We start from the raw sequence: 17,285 nt of genomic DNA, 5'->3' as shown, positions 1-17,285 counted from the left end.
TAATGTTTTAAGAGAATTAAAATCAATATGGACGTAGGAATAAAAAAAAAAAAAAAAGGTAAGAAATATGGTAAAAAAATGTATAGCGGGAAAAATTTTTTTTCACCTTTCACCTTTCACCTTCAGTTTCTCCACAGATATTGGTTTATATTAAAGAAGATTTTCCTAAAAAAATAATTACTCATGTCTGCGAAGGCTGCACACTCCATTGCAAGGCTGTCTAGCGCTATTATCACATAGCCTATCTGTAAAATGAAGCTGGTGATAAAAATGTTATATCTGGGAAGAATCAATACTGATCTAGGAATAAAAGATTAAAAAGCAAGAGATAGAGCAGGAAAATCCTTTAAGACGTGACATGTTGCTGATCTTGGAAGCAGATCTGGTCAGATTTGTGAGTGTCAAAGTTTCTCCCTGTGTTATAGAGACATACAACCTCCAATACCAAGCACCAAAATCTGCGGACAGTGAATAGATGACCGTATATGAGACACTATTAAATTTTAGGCTTATATTTTTTCACTTCTGTCCTCAAACAATACTCGCATGCCCCTTTCTGAAGCAATTTCAGTGTAAGACTTGAGGAACAAAAATGCATTCTACATTTCAGCAGAAGCTAATATAAGGCTTCAGCTGTCTGGAAAATCAAGTGAATATCTTCCAAAGTGACATTGTTTTTCTATCACATTTCCCTCTGTTTCAACAGCCAGTGTTTCTGTGCTGAGCTCTGGTGAAGGGATAATAACAGAAAGAGGGATTTTCATTCAAAAAGAGACAAGAGTTAATTTGTTTAACTTTGACTACTGAAGCTTCATATTGTTGAACTGAAAATAATATTTTTTGCACAGAACCAGGGCGGTGGCTTTTGTCGCCCATTGCCCAATGAAATAGTTTTACGAAAGGATCTTTTCAGTATGGACAGGAGGAAAAAATGTAGCAACCAATAATGAACTTCAAATGTACATATGGGCATGTGAGTATTTTTTAAGTTAGAAAAAAATGAGACTGTCCGTGAAGAGAATCATTATTAAAGATTTTACCTTAGCTAAACTAAGCCCCTGATTTGTAACTGCACCTTAACCATTCATATTTCCCGTACATATCAACTATAAGTATTTGTAAATTTATTATTTTCACACTTCATTCACCCCGGTTGTGCTAACATTGTTCTCACCAGTTTACTGTAGAAAAACATGGCAACACTGTGAGACAGCCTTACAGTGGAAACATGAAGAGTTTAGTTCAAACATCCAGTTTAATGTAATTATCTAAACTAATATCTGGGGATAAAAATGAAGGTGAAGGGCAAAGTTCCTCATGGAAGAAGATCCGGGTTCCAGGACAGGCATTTTTACCCCCGTCTTTGTTTTGGTCTGACAATCACAGCACCTCTCCCCATAACTCAATAAGGAGCAGTCACAGTTACTTAACCACATTTTGGAGAAAGGTCTTCATGAGGACAAAGGCTGTGTGACAAATGTTAATATTCATTCAGTTGAGACTTAAAAGAAACATGTTGCGGAGACAGTTTACCACATTCACATTTTATTTCCCATGTCTTCACTCTTAGCTTTAATTTTTCTGCGTTACAATCAACTTAAAATGAGTCGCTATTTCCATTTTTTTTTAACTCCAAACAAACATAAAATAAGAGTAGCCCAGCACTGTGTCGACATAAAGTGCTACAGACAAACACAGATTCTCATATGGTTCCAACATTATTTCACACACATTACACATCATATATCCTTTACACACACTCACACACACATACGCACACCCAGAGCAATGAAATCCCTGGGTTTGAAGGATGTTTAAGAGTAAAATTTGTAAAGGAAGCAGAGCTGAGAAAAAGGAAGAAAAAGAGGAATGAAAGAGGTTTAGAGGGAAGAAGAGAGAGAGAAAATGATTGGAGAGAGTGAGGGAGAGTGAGAGGGGATAATCAAATTGAAAGAAGAAAACACACAGTAAGAGCATTAGCTGAATAATGGAATAACTTAAAACTCCTGCACACACACACTTACACTCACACTTGAAATGCCTCATATACAATACAGGTTGCATCCCAGAAACAATACTTAATAAATTACAAAGTAAAAACAACAGAAAATAGCCATGCGCTAGCTGTACAATTGCAACAGAAACTCATCTCCTTGAACAAAAAAAGAAAAAAAATCCAAAAAACTACTTTACACTCTCAATACAAAGCACCATCTGTTTTTATGCATGGGTCTCATCTAGGCAAATTCACAAAATGTACACACAGAGTGGAGGAAAGGATTCAAATAAAACACAATTCCAGTATAATTTCTAAAACATCACAGCAACGTTACCATCAGCTTTAGGCTGGGCTCTGAGAACTTAAAAACTAACGAGGTGACTGAAGTTGAGGTTCGCAGACTGTGACATGTTGTAAAATGATGTTTTTATCCTCATTCCGTTTGTTTCTGTCCTAGTTTTGCGTGTATAGTGTTCATCCAAAGTGCAAAAGGGTTTTCTGCTCTCTGCAGCTCATGCGTCTTGTTTATCACTGCTTTGTCTAACATTATAATACTGTTCATTATTACAAATAATGAAAACACCTACAGTGCATGTGGATATTCTATACTCCATCCTAATACTTCAATGCTGTGCATGACCAAGGAACTCAAACCAAACCTGTGTTAGTTAGTTTGTGGTGTGAGTTTATATCCGCTTATCATGTATTGAACAAGGTTTGTCTTAATAAAGACGTGAACATTCTACATTTGAGTGATGTAAATAGTTTCAGTTTTGGATGAAGCAAGGCAAACAGCACGTGGGTTATTGGACCATGTGCACTGTGACCGAAGAGGGATGGGTTACAGAGAGGGAGTGAGGTCATAACTCAAGTGTAGTCACATGTGAGTAGGTTTAACCAGCAGCTAAGCTAAGATAAAGAGCTGTTTGGTTATCCCTGCATCCCCTTTAGACACCAATACCTTGGCTTGTCAGGAAAGAAGCAAGGTAGGGAAGAAAGAGCAAAGGAAGGAAGACAGAAAGAATCGAGAAAGAAAGAAAGAAGGAAGGAAGGAAACAAAGAAAGGCCCAGACCAACAAAAGGAGTAAAAAGTTAAAGTGCAGGATTAGACTGCTAAAAAGACGGAAAGGAAATACAAAGGCAGGTTGGTTGGATCTCTGGAGCTGGTCAGTGGGAGATCCAGTTTGATCAAACAGTGTCACAGGTAAGAGGGGTTTCAAAAACAGTATCTACAGAGGCCACTGGCTCTATTACACTACCACAGCCTATCAGGTAGCGTCAGTGTAAGATCGGCTGTGAAAAATGAGCGAGTGGACAAGGGTTCAAGTTAAGGATCGGCGGTGCCTGCTGTTTGCTGCTCTGGCTAGCTATATGTGAATCTCAGAGGCTATACGGTGTCTGAGGTCAAGGGTTACAGTTCATGAAGGTTATAGTGTGACGGAGAAAGGTGAAAACATTCATTGAAATCTTACTGAGGGCTTTTATCAGCCTATTTGAAAGGAAAGGCAGGTGGAGTTGCACCTTCAAGAGTAACACGGTCGCCTTCAGTGGGCAAACAAAATCAATCCATCTGGGAAAAGAGCACCTGAATGGTGCTAATGCAGCCTACATACCATCATAAAGTGTCTCTATAATACGGTCAGGTGTAACTCTATGCTACTTATTCACCAGTGTGGGTACTGGATATTTAACCTGTGTTTTTATTTTTTGTATTACTGATCAGCTAATGATCCAAGCATTGGCTGGTTATAAGTTCAACTGCCAGTTATAGAGGAGATGAACACCTCAGCATTAGTCCCTGTGATTCGTCTCGGAGTCCGACAGATGATCGATGTGATCAGGATTCTTGAGGACTTCGCTGCTATGTTCGTTTTCAGGCTCAGGGTCCTCATCGTTGCTCTCAGCGCTGTAGTCTATCGCTTCCAGAAAGGACGGCTCGTCCTCCTCCATCACATAGGTAGTGGGGCAGCTGCTGGATGACAAAATAAAATAAAATGCTGCTGTAAGTCTGTCACAAGGAAAAGTCTGCATCTACATCATGTCAGCTTTTCAAAACTTTAGAGAAGCAAGATGATGCCTATGAATATTTTAATTTACTAAACCTATTTCTGCATGTGTTATTTTGAGATACAACATAATAAATGATAAAGTATTTCTATAGAAATACACATCTTCATTTATACATACTGTATAACATATTAGCAATTATTTTAATTGCTGAGTAGTGATTAGTCCATCGATTATTTAAGATTAATCAATGAATTCATTAGTTTATCAAAAGCCAACTTTCTTGTTTTGTCTGATAGACCTTTTGATAAGCTGAAAGCAAAGATATATTTGCTGGATAAATGACTTTATTTATCTTATTTACAATTTATGAATAACCAGAATTGTTGCAGTTTTATTTTCTGTTGATGGACTATCTGAATAATTGTTTCAGCTCTAAATAACAACTAAATAAAAGTTAAAAAAAAAAACTCCCGACAACAGATACTAAATCAACCACATTATACATACTAAAATATATTTTAAAATCATAACAATACAGAGACTGCTAACAAACGGAGCTTGTGTGCTCTGACTGGTGAGGCTGTTTTTTTTCCTGTGGGTCTTAATGGTTAAATGGTTGCTGGTTCTTTGAGGTTTTAGTGGCTTTAGTGGGTTTTTAATGGTGTTAATGGTCTGAAATGTGATCCCAGGGAGACAGTCGATCAGGGGGCTCAGACAATGATCTCCCACCAAGTTTACCAGTGTGTGAGTGCAAGGGAGAGTGAGAGAGGCAGAGAGAGAAATTGAGCGTCAGTATATGTACAGTAAATGTGCGTGTGTGTGTGTGTGTGTGTGTGTGCGCGCGCGCGCGCGCAATGATGGGGGTGGACAGCATGTTGTCCAAATAAATAATGAGAGTTGTGACTCAACCATTACAGGCCATTATAGAAATACCAAACCCAATCTCTCCTGACTTTGGGTTACAATTTCAGAATCCACCGACTGCAGACATCTCCCTATACAGTCCATCTTAATACACTGATCAGTTTATGCACATCAAAACCTCTGCATTTTCAAATCCTTACATATAACATCTCTTTCCATCTTCTTTACACACACACACACACAAAAACACACCCATGCCCGTATCCGCCCTTTTACACACTCCGAGACGTCCAGTTATTTGCAGACGCCTCCCAATGGCCACGATATCATTGCTGTGATGACCTATTAAACGGTAAGTGGTACCATACCAAGCCCCACGCATAAAACAGTAAACTCGGGATGAGAGCAACCAATCCCAAAGGACACTCACACAAACACACACACAAGCACCAGAACACTTTTGGAGTCCCTTAATGATCAGACACATAAATGATGAATGAATATATCAATATGAGAGTAGAGCAGGTTAGTAAGAGAGAGAGACTGGCAGACACAAAGAGAAAGAGACGTGAGCATTAAGTGGTTTTGAGCATGAAGCCATTCTTCCAAATGAGCTGCTTTAACAAATCTTTGGAGAAGAGAATGCTGACGCTTTAAAATAAAAAGGAAATTAAGATAACCTTGGTGGTCATGGCTTGGGTTTTGCCAAGTTTCATAATGTATTTGTGGTGTTGAACTGAAGTACAATCTAATCTTTGCGGACCTCATATTTCTGAGCAGGGAATTTCAAATAGAGGTGATTAGATACGGTATAAAGCTGTGTGGGATGATGACTCAAAAAACTTAAGTGCAACTACCAATTTTGAATGAGTCTGTATTCCAATTTGAATGATGCTTTTCATTTATCTTTTAACCATTATGTTCTATTTTGGGCCCTCACTACAAGCTAACATATACATACAAACATCTATTTGACATAAGGCTTCAAGTAATGACTAATTACTGTATTAAATAATCTATTGACTATTTTATCAATTTCTTGCGTAATTGTTCAGCCTATAAACTGTCAGAAGAGTGGGGAGGTCCATGGCAATTTCCCACAACCCTCTCTTCAAATACCTTAGCTTATCCAAACAACAGTTTAACACCCAAAAATATTCAGTTTAGAGTCATATAAAACAGAGAAGCAAATCCTCACACTGGAGAGGCTGAAACCAGAGGATGTTTGGTATTTTTCTTGATAAATACCAACATTGACACCAAAGTTGATTTATTTTCTGAGGAATGATTAAATAGACCAATCTTTTCAGCACTAATTTGAAGGAAAATAGTTGGCTTATTTTGCAATTTTTATTATCATTTTTAAACTTACAGAACTGTGGTCCGTATGACCACAAAAATGAGAACATAAAAATGAAGATAATTTTGGTTTTTGTAAGAGCTTTTTTTACGATTTGAACAACAATACAGAGAAAGCAGAGAGATCAGAGCATTAACTTGCAAACTCTAAGACAATAATCAAGACGATAGCTCTAATGAATCACTGCAAACATGATGTGACAAGAGATATAAACAGTGTGAAGATATAATGTAATGCATTCGACTGGTTTGACTAATGAGATTAGTGCTTGTCTTACAGATGAACTATGAACACATTCAATGCTGCCATCCCTTGAATGTAATGGTACTTATGTGGATGAGAACATGCTCTGACACTGATCACATTAACATATTTATTTCTTACTTTGTGTTACCATGTTCAAACCACAAGCAACTGTGTAGGAAAGCAGTGTACTGGCACTACTTGTATGTACAGTAAATCTATTGCTGCTATTGTGCTTGCATCTTTCATGTGTGCTTAATCCACACAGTGCCATCCTATGCCATTGACTGCTGGCTGTCTTAAAAACCTCACAGTGTAGGTGAAAACTATTTCATCAAATAAAAATGTGGCTGCTTTACTCTCTGTCTTAGAGAAATAATGACACTGCTGACAATTATTCACACCCATTCCCCTCTCACTCCCGAGTTTTCATTATATTCATCACACATAATCATTGATAGAATTTCAATGATGCTCATAGCAGCCCTGCATAAATGCAGGCCTTCATTTGTTTCTCGAATAGTGCTTCAGAGGAGAGCTGGAGTGACAGTCACACCGTTGAGTATCAGTGCCAAGGGGGGATGTGTCTGGCAGTAATGAGGGTGTTTTGTACAGATAAAAAAGAAAACAAGTCTGTAACCATTTTACTGTTTATCAGGTAGAATTTTGGCAACAGAGCACACGTTTTAAAATCTCAGATATCTCGGGAAGGTTGCATGAGGATAACAACACTGCAGTTACAATGCTGAGAAAAAAAAAAATTTGACATCTGCAGTTTTAGCCTGCCTTCCTGTTTCTATGAAATCACAGACTTAATTCCTCAACTGTGAATGGTTTGTTTGTGAGCTGTGTTTGGAACCTTTAAAGCAACACGCAGAATAGTCTTACACCAGCATGACAGTGCATGAACTGTGTGTTGTGGTCTGTCTGTGACCTTACAGCATGTTCCATGTTACTAACCTAGCAACTTTACACTGTGTCCCAATGATGTCGCTCTCCAAATCCAGCAGGTGTTGGTGGTTGCGGAGCCCCGTCAGCCTCTTCAGCCTCAGCAGGGCCACACAGAACTGAGCTCCCATCTCCTCCAGCTCTCTGGTGCCGATCTGAATACCCTAAAGAGAAGATGCACACACACATCAAAGATTTTAAAATACTGTGTATTCACCAGAAGAAACTCTCTCACACAAAAACATCACAATCACACCAACCTGCGCGTACTGTACATTCAACTTTCCAATATACAGCTAAATCCAAAAAATTTTTTCAAAACTCTAACAGAGGTGCACTTTAAAATGCTTGCTGTGTTTTTGTTTTTTTTTTATAGCTGCTCTGGAGCCTGGGGATGGAGCCGCTGTCCATCTTCAAACGCCCCAATTTTCAATGCTGAGGAAACTTTTCAGGTGGAAACGTGATAATATATCTCAGTTGCAAGAGGCACACATTCAAACGCATATGCACTCATACCTGCAACCCTAACAAAGTCTACACAGCACTGTTCAATCATACAAGTAACTGAACGCCCATGCAAGGACACACACACACACACACACACACAAACACACACACACACACACACAAACTTTCATGTTTTTTTTTCCCAGAGCAAAGCTAGGAACGTCTAAACTTGGCCTGGCCACAAAGATATGCAGCCACAGTTCAGAACACAGTAGTTCCTTCACATCTGGACAAATACTTTCACAAAAACCAGTGGGGGTGCAAATTGAAGCCAAAATGGCATCTGAAGACTGCCGTGGGATATGTTAGATGTTGACATTAGCAGAGTTCAGTCGGAAGGAAATCTACTGGGATGGAAAGACAGAGAGAGAGAGAAGAAAGAGAGGTGAAGAGGTTAAAGGAAAAGAGGAGAAAGGACAGAGACAAAGCAAAGAGCAGGATCAGAAAGGACTGCAGCTCCACCTGCTGGACTCTTGGAGATTTATGGGGCACCTCCCTCTCACTTAGAGAGGGAGGTATGGGAGAGATCATACACATGAGTCCACTAATTAATCATCTACTTAATGTTAAGATTTTGACAAAAAGGAAAATGGCTCTGGCTAATTTGTCACCTTTAAATACTATAACTGCACTCAGAAACTATTCAATTTTTTTGTTATGTTGCAGCTTTATGCTTCAATCAAAACAATAATAATAATAATAATAATAATAATTTTCCCCTCATTCATCTACACTCAATAATGACAAAGCAAAAACAGAATTTTAGAAATTTGAAAAACTAAAATATCCCATTGGCATTCATCACATGACACGAACTTAAGCTCAGGTGCCTCCCATTTCTCTTGATCATCTTTGAGACGTTTCTACACCTTGATTGGAGTCCACCTGTGTTAAATTCAGCTCATTGCACATGATCTGGAAAGGCACACACCTGCCTATATATATGAGGTCTTAAAAGTGACAATGCATATCAGAGCAAAAACCAAGCCATGAGGCGGAAGGAACTGCCTGCAGAGCTCAGAGACAGGATTGTGTTGAGGCACAGATTGGGGAAATTACAAAAAAAAAATCTTCTGCATTGAAGGTTCCCAAGAGCACAGTGGCCTCCATAATTCTTAAATGAAAGAAATTTGGCACAACCAGGACTCTTCTGAGATCTGGCTGCTCAGCCAAACTGAGAAATCAAAGGAGAAGGGCCTTGGTACAAGAGGTGACCAAGAACGTGATGGTCACTCTAGCTGAGCTCCAGAGATACTGGATCACACTGAAGGGGTCTGAATACTTTCTGAGTCTAAGAAAATAATAAATTCTTCCTTGACACAAATAATATTCCAAGTTAATTTAAGAATAAATTAAGAAGAAGCAACTCTAGTATTTGGTTCCAGGTTTATTGTATTGAACTTCATTACACTGAGCAAGCCTTCTATTTGTCCATATCATATAAACAAATACACCCTTACCTTGTATTTGCCCTGGTCACAACCACAGAGCGTGCTCTCCATAGTGTAGCTGCGCTGTACTCCTATCTCTCTCCATACAACAACGCGGGCGGTTGACTCTTTGGAGCGCTCCACAACAAAACTACAGCTCCCCATGCTGAAGGCTGGGGCGATCTGAGAGAGGATCTTAGGAAGCGCCTGAAAAACAAATGACACAAGTCTGAGTGTTTTTGTGTAGGTGTGTGAGTGTGTGAGTGTGTGTGTATGTGTTAGTGCACCGGGGGGCAGATGATGAAGTACAATTTATAGTAGGGACAAATAACTGTGTCCAACAAAGACTGGCTTATGTACAGAGCAGTTGCTTGGGAGAGAATCAGTATTGACTGCTGCAATCCAAAATGTTTGCTGTGGGCTTGTAGCCCGCAGCTGCATATCCACTCGGAAACTCTCTATTGAACTGGCTTCTTTATTATCATTCTGCTCAGTGAAAAATATATTTTTTGCATTCTCAAATGCAGAGAGGAACGACAAACTGATCTTGACCTGACCAAGGAAAAAGTCCTTCCCAACTGTAGAGTAAAATTCAAGGTGAATTACTAAAAGTACAACAAAATTGAGCATGTTTGTCAGATAAGAGCTGGTGTTGTAACATGTATTAGCGGCAGTGTAAAAAAGCCAATAACTTAGGTATCATAACACAAGATAAACACGGAGCAGGTCCTTCAAAACAGAATATATTTACATATGTGCAGATGTTTGAGAATAGAAAGCAAGTAAAATACAATTACTGTCGGTTTCTAAGGACAAAAAGTATGTGCATGTGAATGCACGCACTCACCCTGTATCCAAGGTCCTCCTGTAGGTCACTGGATGTAGCACTGATATTTGACTGCCAGACTGTCTCTTTCACGCTGCAGCCGTACATAAACACATTCTTCTTTCTGGAATGACCATGGTAATCGCAAAACACCTGCACACATAAACACAAAGGAAGCAGACATAGAAAACACTGAGTTTAGGATTTAATGTATATTGCACATTTTTTCACTAAGATCCTGGTAACCAAAATTTGCTGTCTGTCCTTTTCCAAACTAGTTTAGTCAAGTGGTTAAAATAATAGCTTAAAATGATAAATATATAAAACAAACAAAGCAAGGGGAGAGTAAGGACTGGAGGGACAGCTACAATAACTCATATCGATTTTTATGCATTAACATTCTGTAAAGATGACTGGTAGATATTTTCTATGAGTAAATCTCAGGTCCATTTGAAGACAAAGAACAGCAGCCTCATCCTGCTTCATTCCTTTAAGTCATCACCCTTTGCATTGTAAACAAATCTCCCCAAGAGAACTATCCCATTATATCTAACTTGCTGACACACAGTGTAGCACAGAGGCCAGCAAAGGCAGTTGTTTATGGTAGCTGCATTAATGTCTTAAAGCTAATGTGGTGATTTACTGATGTGAAACTTAGTGGACATGCAGCCAAACAGAATGTGCGGCTGAACAGGAGAAATAACACCACCATTAACAACAAGTTAGAAAATATTCTGTATACTCAACCGCTGAAAGATGATGCAGCAAAGTGCTAAATGCCCCAGAGTAATCTAAGTCTAGTTAATTAGAGGTCATACCAGTGGTGCCCTTTGTATGTGTGCAAGGTACTGCAGCAGGCTCTTAGTGTGGTAGATGGTGGGGTGGAGCTCAGGATTGGGGCTCTGCCACTGGCGATTCAAATCCTCGCCACTCAGAGAACAACGATGACTAGAGCAGAAAGGAGATGGCAGAAGAGGAGAAGGGATACAGAGTGGACGAGATCAGAGCAACAGCTAAAGAATCCTTTGAGAAAAGATTTTGTGTGTGTTAATATTCATAAAGCTGCAACCGCTGCACAGGCCCAGGTTAAGCAGATGTGTCCTCAGTGTGCTGCAAATGTGTGTGAATCCATTTCTATCACTTGAATATTTTCACTCACTTTCCATTTACAACTCCATCAGGGTTGAGCATGGGGACTATCTTGAAGATGTAGGCCTCTCTCAGGCTGGCTGCCAGCGGGCTGGTGCCCATCAGGAACTCCAGCGTGCCCTTCATTACCCAGCTGGCGTTGGTCTCTCCAGGGTGCACTCTGGCTGACAGGAAGATCAATGGACGGTTCCCTGAACAGGGAGAAAGCGGGAGAGCGCAGCACAAACACAAACAGAGGAAGATGGGATGAGAAAAAAAGAAAAAGATTCTTTTAATTTAAAGTTTTTCACAGATGAAAACAACATCAATGAACTAAAGTGGACTGCAAACCTGGCAATAATGATATGCCCTGATACCCCAGGGGTGTTCTCATGTAGTAATGTACAACCCAATGTTCTTACAAGCATTAGTAAGAAAGGACAATGACTAATTATTTGTTATGAGTTCAATTTACAAATAACGAAATTAGAGGTTTTTCTCACCAGCTATTAAATGTTTAGATATTGTGGCCAATTACCAATGACTACAAGCGTCAAGACATACAGCAAAAATATTTTTGTCCACCCCTGTCAGTTGGCATACTGTGATCTTGATAGTGTTTCCTCAGACATTTTGGCCAATTTTTCTGTAATTATTTGGGACTCAATTTAAATTTATTTTATTTACCCAGAATAATCCATTTAATATCATTTCTGCTTTCCATGGAGTCCTGGGTAACAAACAATAACAGTTCATAACAGATTTTAAGCAGTTAGCACAGTCAATCATTTGTGCTATTGTCCAGATTTCAGTTTACATTTGAAAACAGACAAGATTGTTCCCTTGTTGACCAGTCAGGCTGGTTCCACAGAGCTGCATGGTGATTGGTGAAGCTACATTGGTTTTCCAGTTTTTCCAGGATATATGCAATATATCCTGCAATAAAAAGACACATATACACAGATCTGCACCAAGTTACTTACTAAATTGACAGATGTGATCATTGGAGTTGGAATCCGGCATGGCAGTGATGGTTAGAAGGGGGCAGCTATTTCCCCCCAGGGTTTCACACAGGACATCCTGCCTCAGGTAGATCTGAGGGGTCCTCAAAGCCTCCAGTTTGCACAGGTGCATCTGAGGATAAAATGACAGAAAAAAACTAATTAATTTTTGAACTTCTTACTTACCATTTAAACCCCATCCCTCTTGGAGTTGTGAACATTTTACTGTTGTATTGTTACTCTGGCTGTTTATTAGACAACTTGTGATTAAGTGATTCAGATCGGGCTTCTCTGTCATGCGTTTGTATTATACGGTACATAGTTCTGCATAGTCACTCTAGATAAAAGCAGACAAAATGTAATTATAATATCATAACTACAGACACAATGAGTATACAGTAGATTGTGAGCACAGTAGTTATCTGAAGACATATAAATGATAAAAAATGAAAACAAAACAGCATTAGGGATCACACCGGGAACAGCAGAGAAAGAGAAATATTTACTGTATGAGCACAAGCAAAACCGAAACATCAATTCAACATTCTGTTTCAGGGCAAAATAACATAAGTACTAAAGTAGTAAAAAAACATTAGTACTAAACAATAGGGTCAAGAGGTGGGGTAATTTTTTTTTTTAATGGTCAGGGATATGAAGACCACTAACTGCGAATGTTAAAAAAACAGTGGTATTGCTATACTACCTTAAGAGTGGAGTATGTATAAGGGTAATGATAGGCAAAGTAGCAGACATCATCCTTATGGCTGAAGCTTGTGCTGAAGGTCAGCGTATAATAGGACTTTCCTTTCTGCCCACCAGCTGCAATGGTGCTCCTTGCAAAATGATTCCTGTGGAGAAGGAGGAGCATTTTATGAGTAAATGTTGCACAACATAGCAACAATTACACGGTATTAAGTACACCTGTAGTATGCGTTCAGTCAGCTCAGCCATAAATTCTTCCAAGTTAGTGTTAATGTTCTGATTTTGGTGACACTGGGGTCTCGACTGTATCATATTGAGAGGTGTTTCTAATATTCTGCCCTCGTAATGTATTTAAATAGGAAATACAAACACCACTATGACATTACAGACATCACACAAGTAGAGTTTATGGTAGAAGTTGGACTGAATTTCATTAGATTGTACAGGTACATCAAATAAAATGACCACTGAGTGTACGTAACATCATATGGTAAAGGGGTGTGTGCAGAAAGGATGTCACCCTTCTCTTCCATAGGATCCTTTTTGAAAATGTTGCAGTACTAAGTACATTAATACTACCACATAATCATTTTGTCAGTGTAGCAAGAGACAAAGAAGTTGAGAGAGTGCTTTATAGCTATGTTAAATGTAAAAAGATACAAGACTAATACTATATAATACGCGTAGTTGGGAAAAATTGGTTTGTAGAAATGCATGAAAACTGTGATCTTGCCCCATGTAACCATAACACTAGTTTTTTTCTTTCTCTTCAATATATTTTTCCAGGTACACTGTATTTTGAGTGTACCTACTTGTAGTAACAGATGTCTGTTCCTGTTCTGACCCAGCGAGGTCTGCCACTGATCGCCTCCTGCACAGAGTACATCAGCACCTGCATCCCTACACACACACACACACACACACACACACACACACACATTTATAAAAACATACATATCTTGTGTGGGTCAGATGGAGAACTTTGTTTTTATCTAGGTGGTGTTGTGCATCTTACCGTAGTTGAACTGGCTGTTTGACTTCTCACAGTTGATGATGTTGAAGCGGTAGGTAGTGCCAACACGCATACCGCTCACCTCAAAGTAGAACCACTGGTGGTAGTGATTACTGTTGATGTCTGAATTCAGCACAAGGTCATACTCATATCTGGAGAAATAGCACAACATAAACTGTAAATGTGAACCCAGACATTATCAACCACAAAAAAACACTCATATACCCCATATTTTGTTTTTAATCTCATTTGTGTAAAATTGAGATAAAGAGGGGATTAATTATAGTAAAAGTTGACCACAGCTTTAAATGTTATTAATGTGATAAAAGGTAACTCTAATTAACACTGTACATCCAACTGTGGAACTCCTACTCCTTCCCCTGTAGCTGATGTGACAGTAAACACTTACTTCCTAACTTGAATTGCCTTCCTGAGGTTGCCAGACTCAAACTGAGAGTTGAACTTCAGGGATTCGCCATCATCTTCAATCACGGGACAACTGGAACATGATGAGGAACAAATGACACTCCTGAGAAGTCATTACCCTTCTCAAAATATAGATGATGAATTGAGTTAATCTGCTTTGTGAATGTCACAGCTCTCAACATTACCAGAAAAACAATAAACTGTAGCTCCATTTATGCTTGGGTTAGCAGACTCAGTAACAGGAACTCACCTAGGAATGTCCAGGTCGTAAACTACTTTATCCAGGATATCATTAGGATGAATCAACCTCTCAATGTCCTGGAATATCTTAGACCTGCAGAGTTAGACCCACAAGCAAACTCATGCTTAACGCAATGGAAAGACATTCACAGCAAAGTTAAATGTATAAACTGTACCTCACATCAGTCTCATACATCTGTCTGGAGCCCCACAATTGAAGTTTCAGTGTATGTCAAAGACTTAGAGAAGAATATTCTAAATATAAAAGATTTGCACAAATCTGAAGACAAATGTTCACATTTTCTGGCATAGACACACTACAGCACACTTCAGTTAATTTATTCTACTCCCTTTAATGGAATGGTTTTGGATATTTACCTTAGTTTTTATACTAAATGATTTTTGCTAACCACCAATTTAATGAAAATATCTCACCTCTGCACACCATAAACTCTCTCCAGAAGGGATTCCCTAAATGTTGGGGCTACATGGCCAAAGTAGTCTGGGTAAGCCACTTCAGCATACTGGGGTACGGAGTGTGTTCCCTTCACCATCTCCACATACAGGTCAGGGTCATGCAGAGAGAGGAGCAGTGCTGTGTCTGGCACCTCCAGAACTGCTCCTTCCCCTCCTTCATCCTCAGCACCCTCTGAACCACAATCTGAACCCCAGTTACTGCCCCCTCCTCCCACGCGACGTGTCGTGATACCTCCAAAGAGCAAAGGAGACTGTATGTGTCTTGTGGCATTGACTGGAGATCCTTCTTGTTTGACTCCCAGTATTTCTTCACCTGCATTCAGAGCCCCCGCCTCTTCTAGAGAGACACACTCCAACACATGTGCTAGTTCTTGTTCTATCCTCTGCCCTTGAGATGGAGGCCTGGAGGACAAGGTTGCATGTCCATCAGGGGAAGGAATGTGGGCCTCTTTTTTTTTGTCTTGGTCCTTGGTGAGTTGGATAGTGTCCAGTTCGAGAGGTGTTAGAGGAGCCGGGGGAGAAGGCGCGGGAGCAGAGGGAGATGGCTGACTGTGTTGTTCTTTGGTAGGGTTGCAGTCCTCCTGAGAACTCTGTGTGGGGACGTGCTTTGGGGACAGGGATTGAGCTGTGGGCACTACAATTGGCCGAGTGGATCGGCTTGAGGCTGATGATGAGGAGAAGGATGATGATGAAGATGTGGTAGAGGCAGTCTTTGAGCATTCAAAGTTATACCCCTGTAGGAACAAGATATACTGAAGTCTTCAACTGTTTTTTTTTCTGAATGACCAAGTTGCACAAATACACAGGATGTCTTATAATAATTCATTTTTAGTACATGTTACATGTTAAAACTATACCAACACAACTTAAACTAAACCAATCAGTCACAACATGAAAACCAGTTACCAGTTTTCATGTTGTGTCTGATCGGTGTCTTGTGCCAATATACTGCCTTAATCTTTGTTTAAATCTATGTCCTGGTAAATCTTTTGCAGTTAAATTTTGTCACCATGTCCAGAAAACACTGACCTGAAAGTCTTCAGATAGCTCCAGGAAGAATCTCTCATAGACTCTTAACTCCTCATATGGACGGCCAGGGCTCTTTTTGGGATGTAGCTTGTTTAGGTCGGTTTCTATGTCATCATTCTGATTAACAGGACACAAAGGGAGAACATGACTAAATGCGTTATGCAGGTGTATTCGGCCCATTGCTCAAGTCTGCTTCTCTCTTATGATTTTGAGATGGAGGAAACAAGTAACAAAATAATGACAGTGGATAAGAAAATATAAAAGTTGTGAATTTTGTCCAAAGACACCAAAATCCAATTATTTTGATGTATAATTTGAAATCAACATCTGTGATCCGATATTTTGTGTTTACTCTGGGTGGGTGGGTTGTATTACTTGAACATTTCCCAAAGGTCAAAGTCCCTCTTTGATTAAAATGAAAAAAACAGAAATACATATCACACATGGTTGATATGTTTGACATAAGCCCTTTTCTCTATGAACTGATACAAACTGATTTGTTGCCCTTTCACACATGCAGCACACAACAGGATATTGTCCACCTGATGCATTCTCACTTACTAGAAATACTCTGTTTGTTTTAGGCAAGGGCTAGCGCCTGGGTAGAGTGTGCAGGAGGCAGAATGGAAACATCATCAACACGCCCACTGGCTTGCTGTGAATTCTCCGGACAATGACCTGCTCTATTCACACACTGGCTCAATCGGACATTACACAGACTTTATACTGGGGAGCTGGCAGGGTAAAGTCCGTTTAATGGCCAGTCCAACAGATTCAGACATTTGCGTTCTCACATACAGCTCCTCAGGGTAATGTCTAAATAAATTCAGGGTTGCAGTGCATGTGTGAGAGCACTAATAGTGATATGAGTGTATTTGGCAAAACTTTGACACATCTTTGAGAAATTCTGTCCCCAAATGACACAATCTGTAGAGATTCAATATTATATAATGAAAGTAAGTCATGTAATTGGAATATTAAGTGTTAAGTAATTCACAAAACTGCAGGGATTTTAATCAAATGACCTATTTATGATTTAAAGTCATCTTGCCAATTAGGGCCAATTACATTATACATCACAAC

The 17,285-nt window shown here is 39.4% G+C and overlaps 1 protein-coding gene across 1 annotated transcript in view; it reads right to left on the bottom strand.

Annotated features, from left to right (window-relative positions):
• Window positions 1-1,537: 1,537 nt before the first annotated feature.
• agtpbp1 (ATP/GTP binding protein 1) overlaps window positions 1,538-17,285 on the bottom strand; it is a 30,503-nt gene continuing 14,755 nt past the window's right edge. Inside the window, exons 13-26 of the mRNA XM_022757628.1 lie at window positions 16,203-16,319; window positions 15,132-15,907; window positions 14,707-14,790; window positions 14,440-14,529; window positions 14,034-14,182; window positions 13,831-13,918; window positions 13,020-13,164; window positions 12,299-12,449; window positions 11,347-11,527; window positions 11,006-11,135; window positions 10,209-10,340; window positions 9,392-9,568; window positions 7,437-7,588; window positions 1,538-3,968 (exon numbers count right to left, since the gene is read on the bottom strand). Coding sequence (XP_022613349.1) covers window positions 3,791-3,968; window positions 7,437-7,588; window positions 9,392-9,568; window positions 10,209-10,340; window positions 11,006-11,135; window positions 11,347-11,527; window positions 12,299-12,449; window positions 13,020-13,164; window positions 13,831-13,918; window positions 14,034-14,182; window positions 14,440-14,529; window positions 14,707-14,790; window positions 15,132-15,907; window positions 16,203-16,319 — 2,550 coding nt within the window. The 3' untranslated portion in view covers window positions 1,538-3,790. The remainder of the gene's footprint in view (window positions 3,969-7,436; window positions 7,589-9,391; window positions 9,569-10,208; window positions 10,341-11,005; window positions 11,136-11,346; window positions 11,528-12,298; window positions 12,450-13,019; window positions 13,165-13,830; window positions 13,919-14,033; window positions 14,183-14,439; window positions 14,530-14,706; window positions 14,791-15,131; window positions 15,908-16,202; window positions 16,320-17,285) is intronic.

The sequence above is a fragment of the Seriola dumerili genome, unplaced genomic scaffold (genome assembly GCF_002260705.1).
Source record: "Seriola dumerili isolate Sdu_G_001 unplaced genomic scaffold, Sdu_1.0 BDQW01000290.1, whole genome shotgun sequence".
Taxonomy (NCBI): domain Eukaryota; kingdom Metazoa; phylum Chordata; class Actinopteri; order Carangiformes; family Carangidae; genus Seriola; species Seriola dumerili.
The sequence above is the reverse complement of the archived record's forward strand: the minus strand, read 5'-3'. Positions and strand labels throughout refer to the sequence as shown.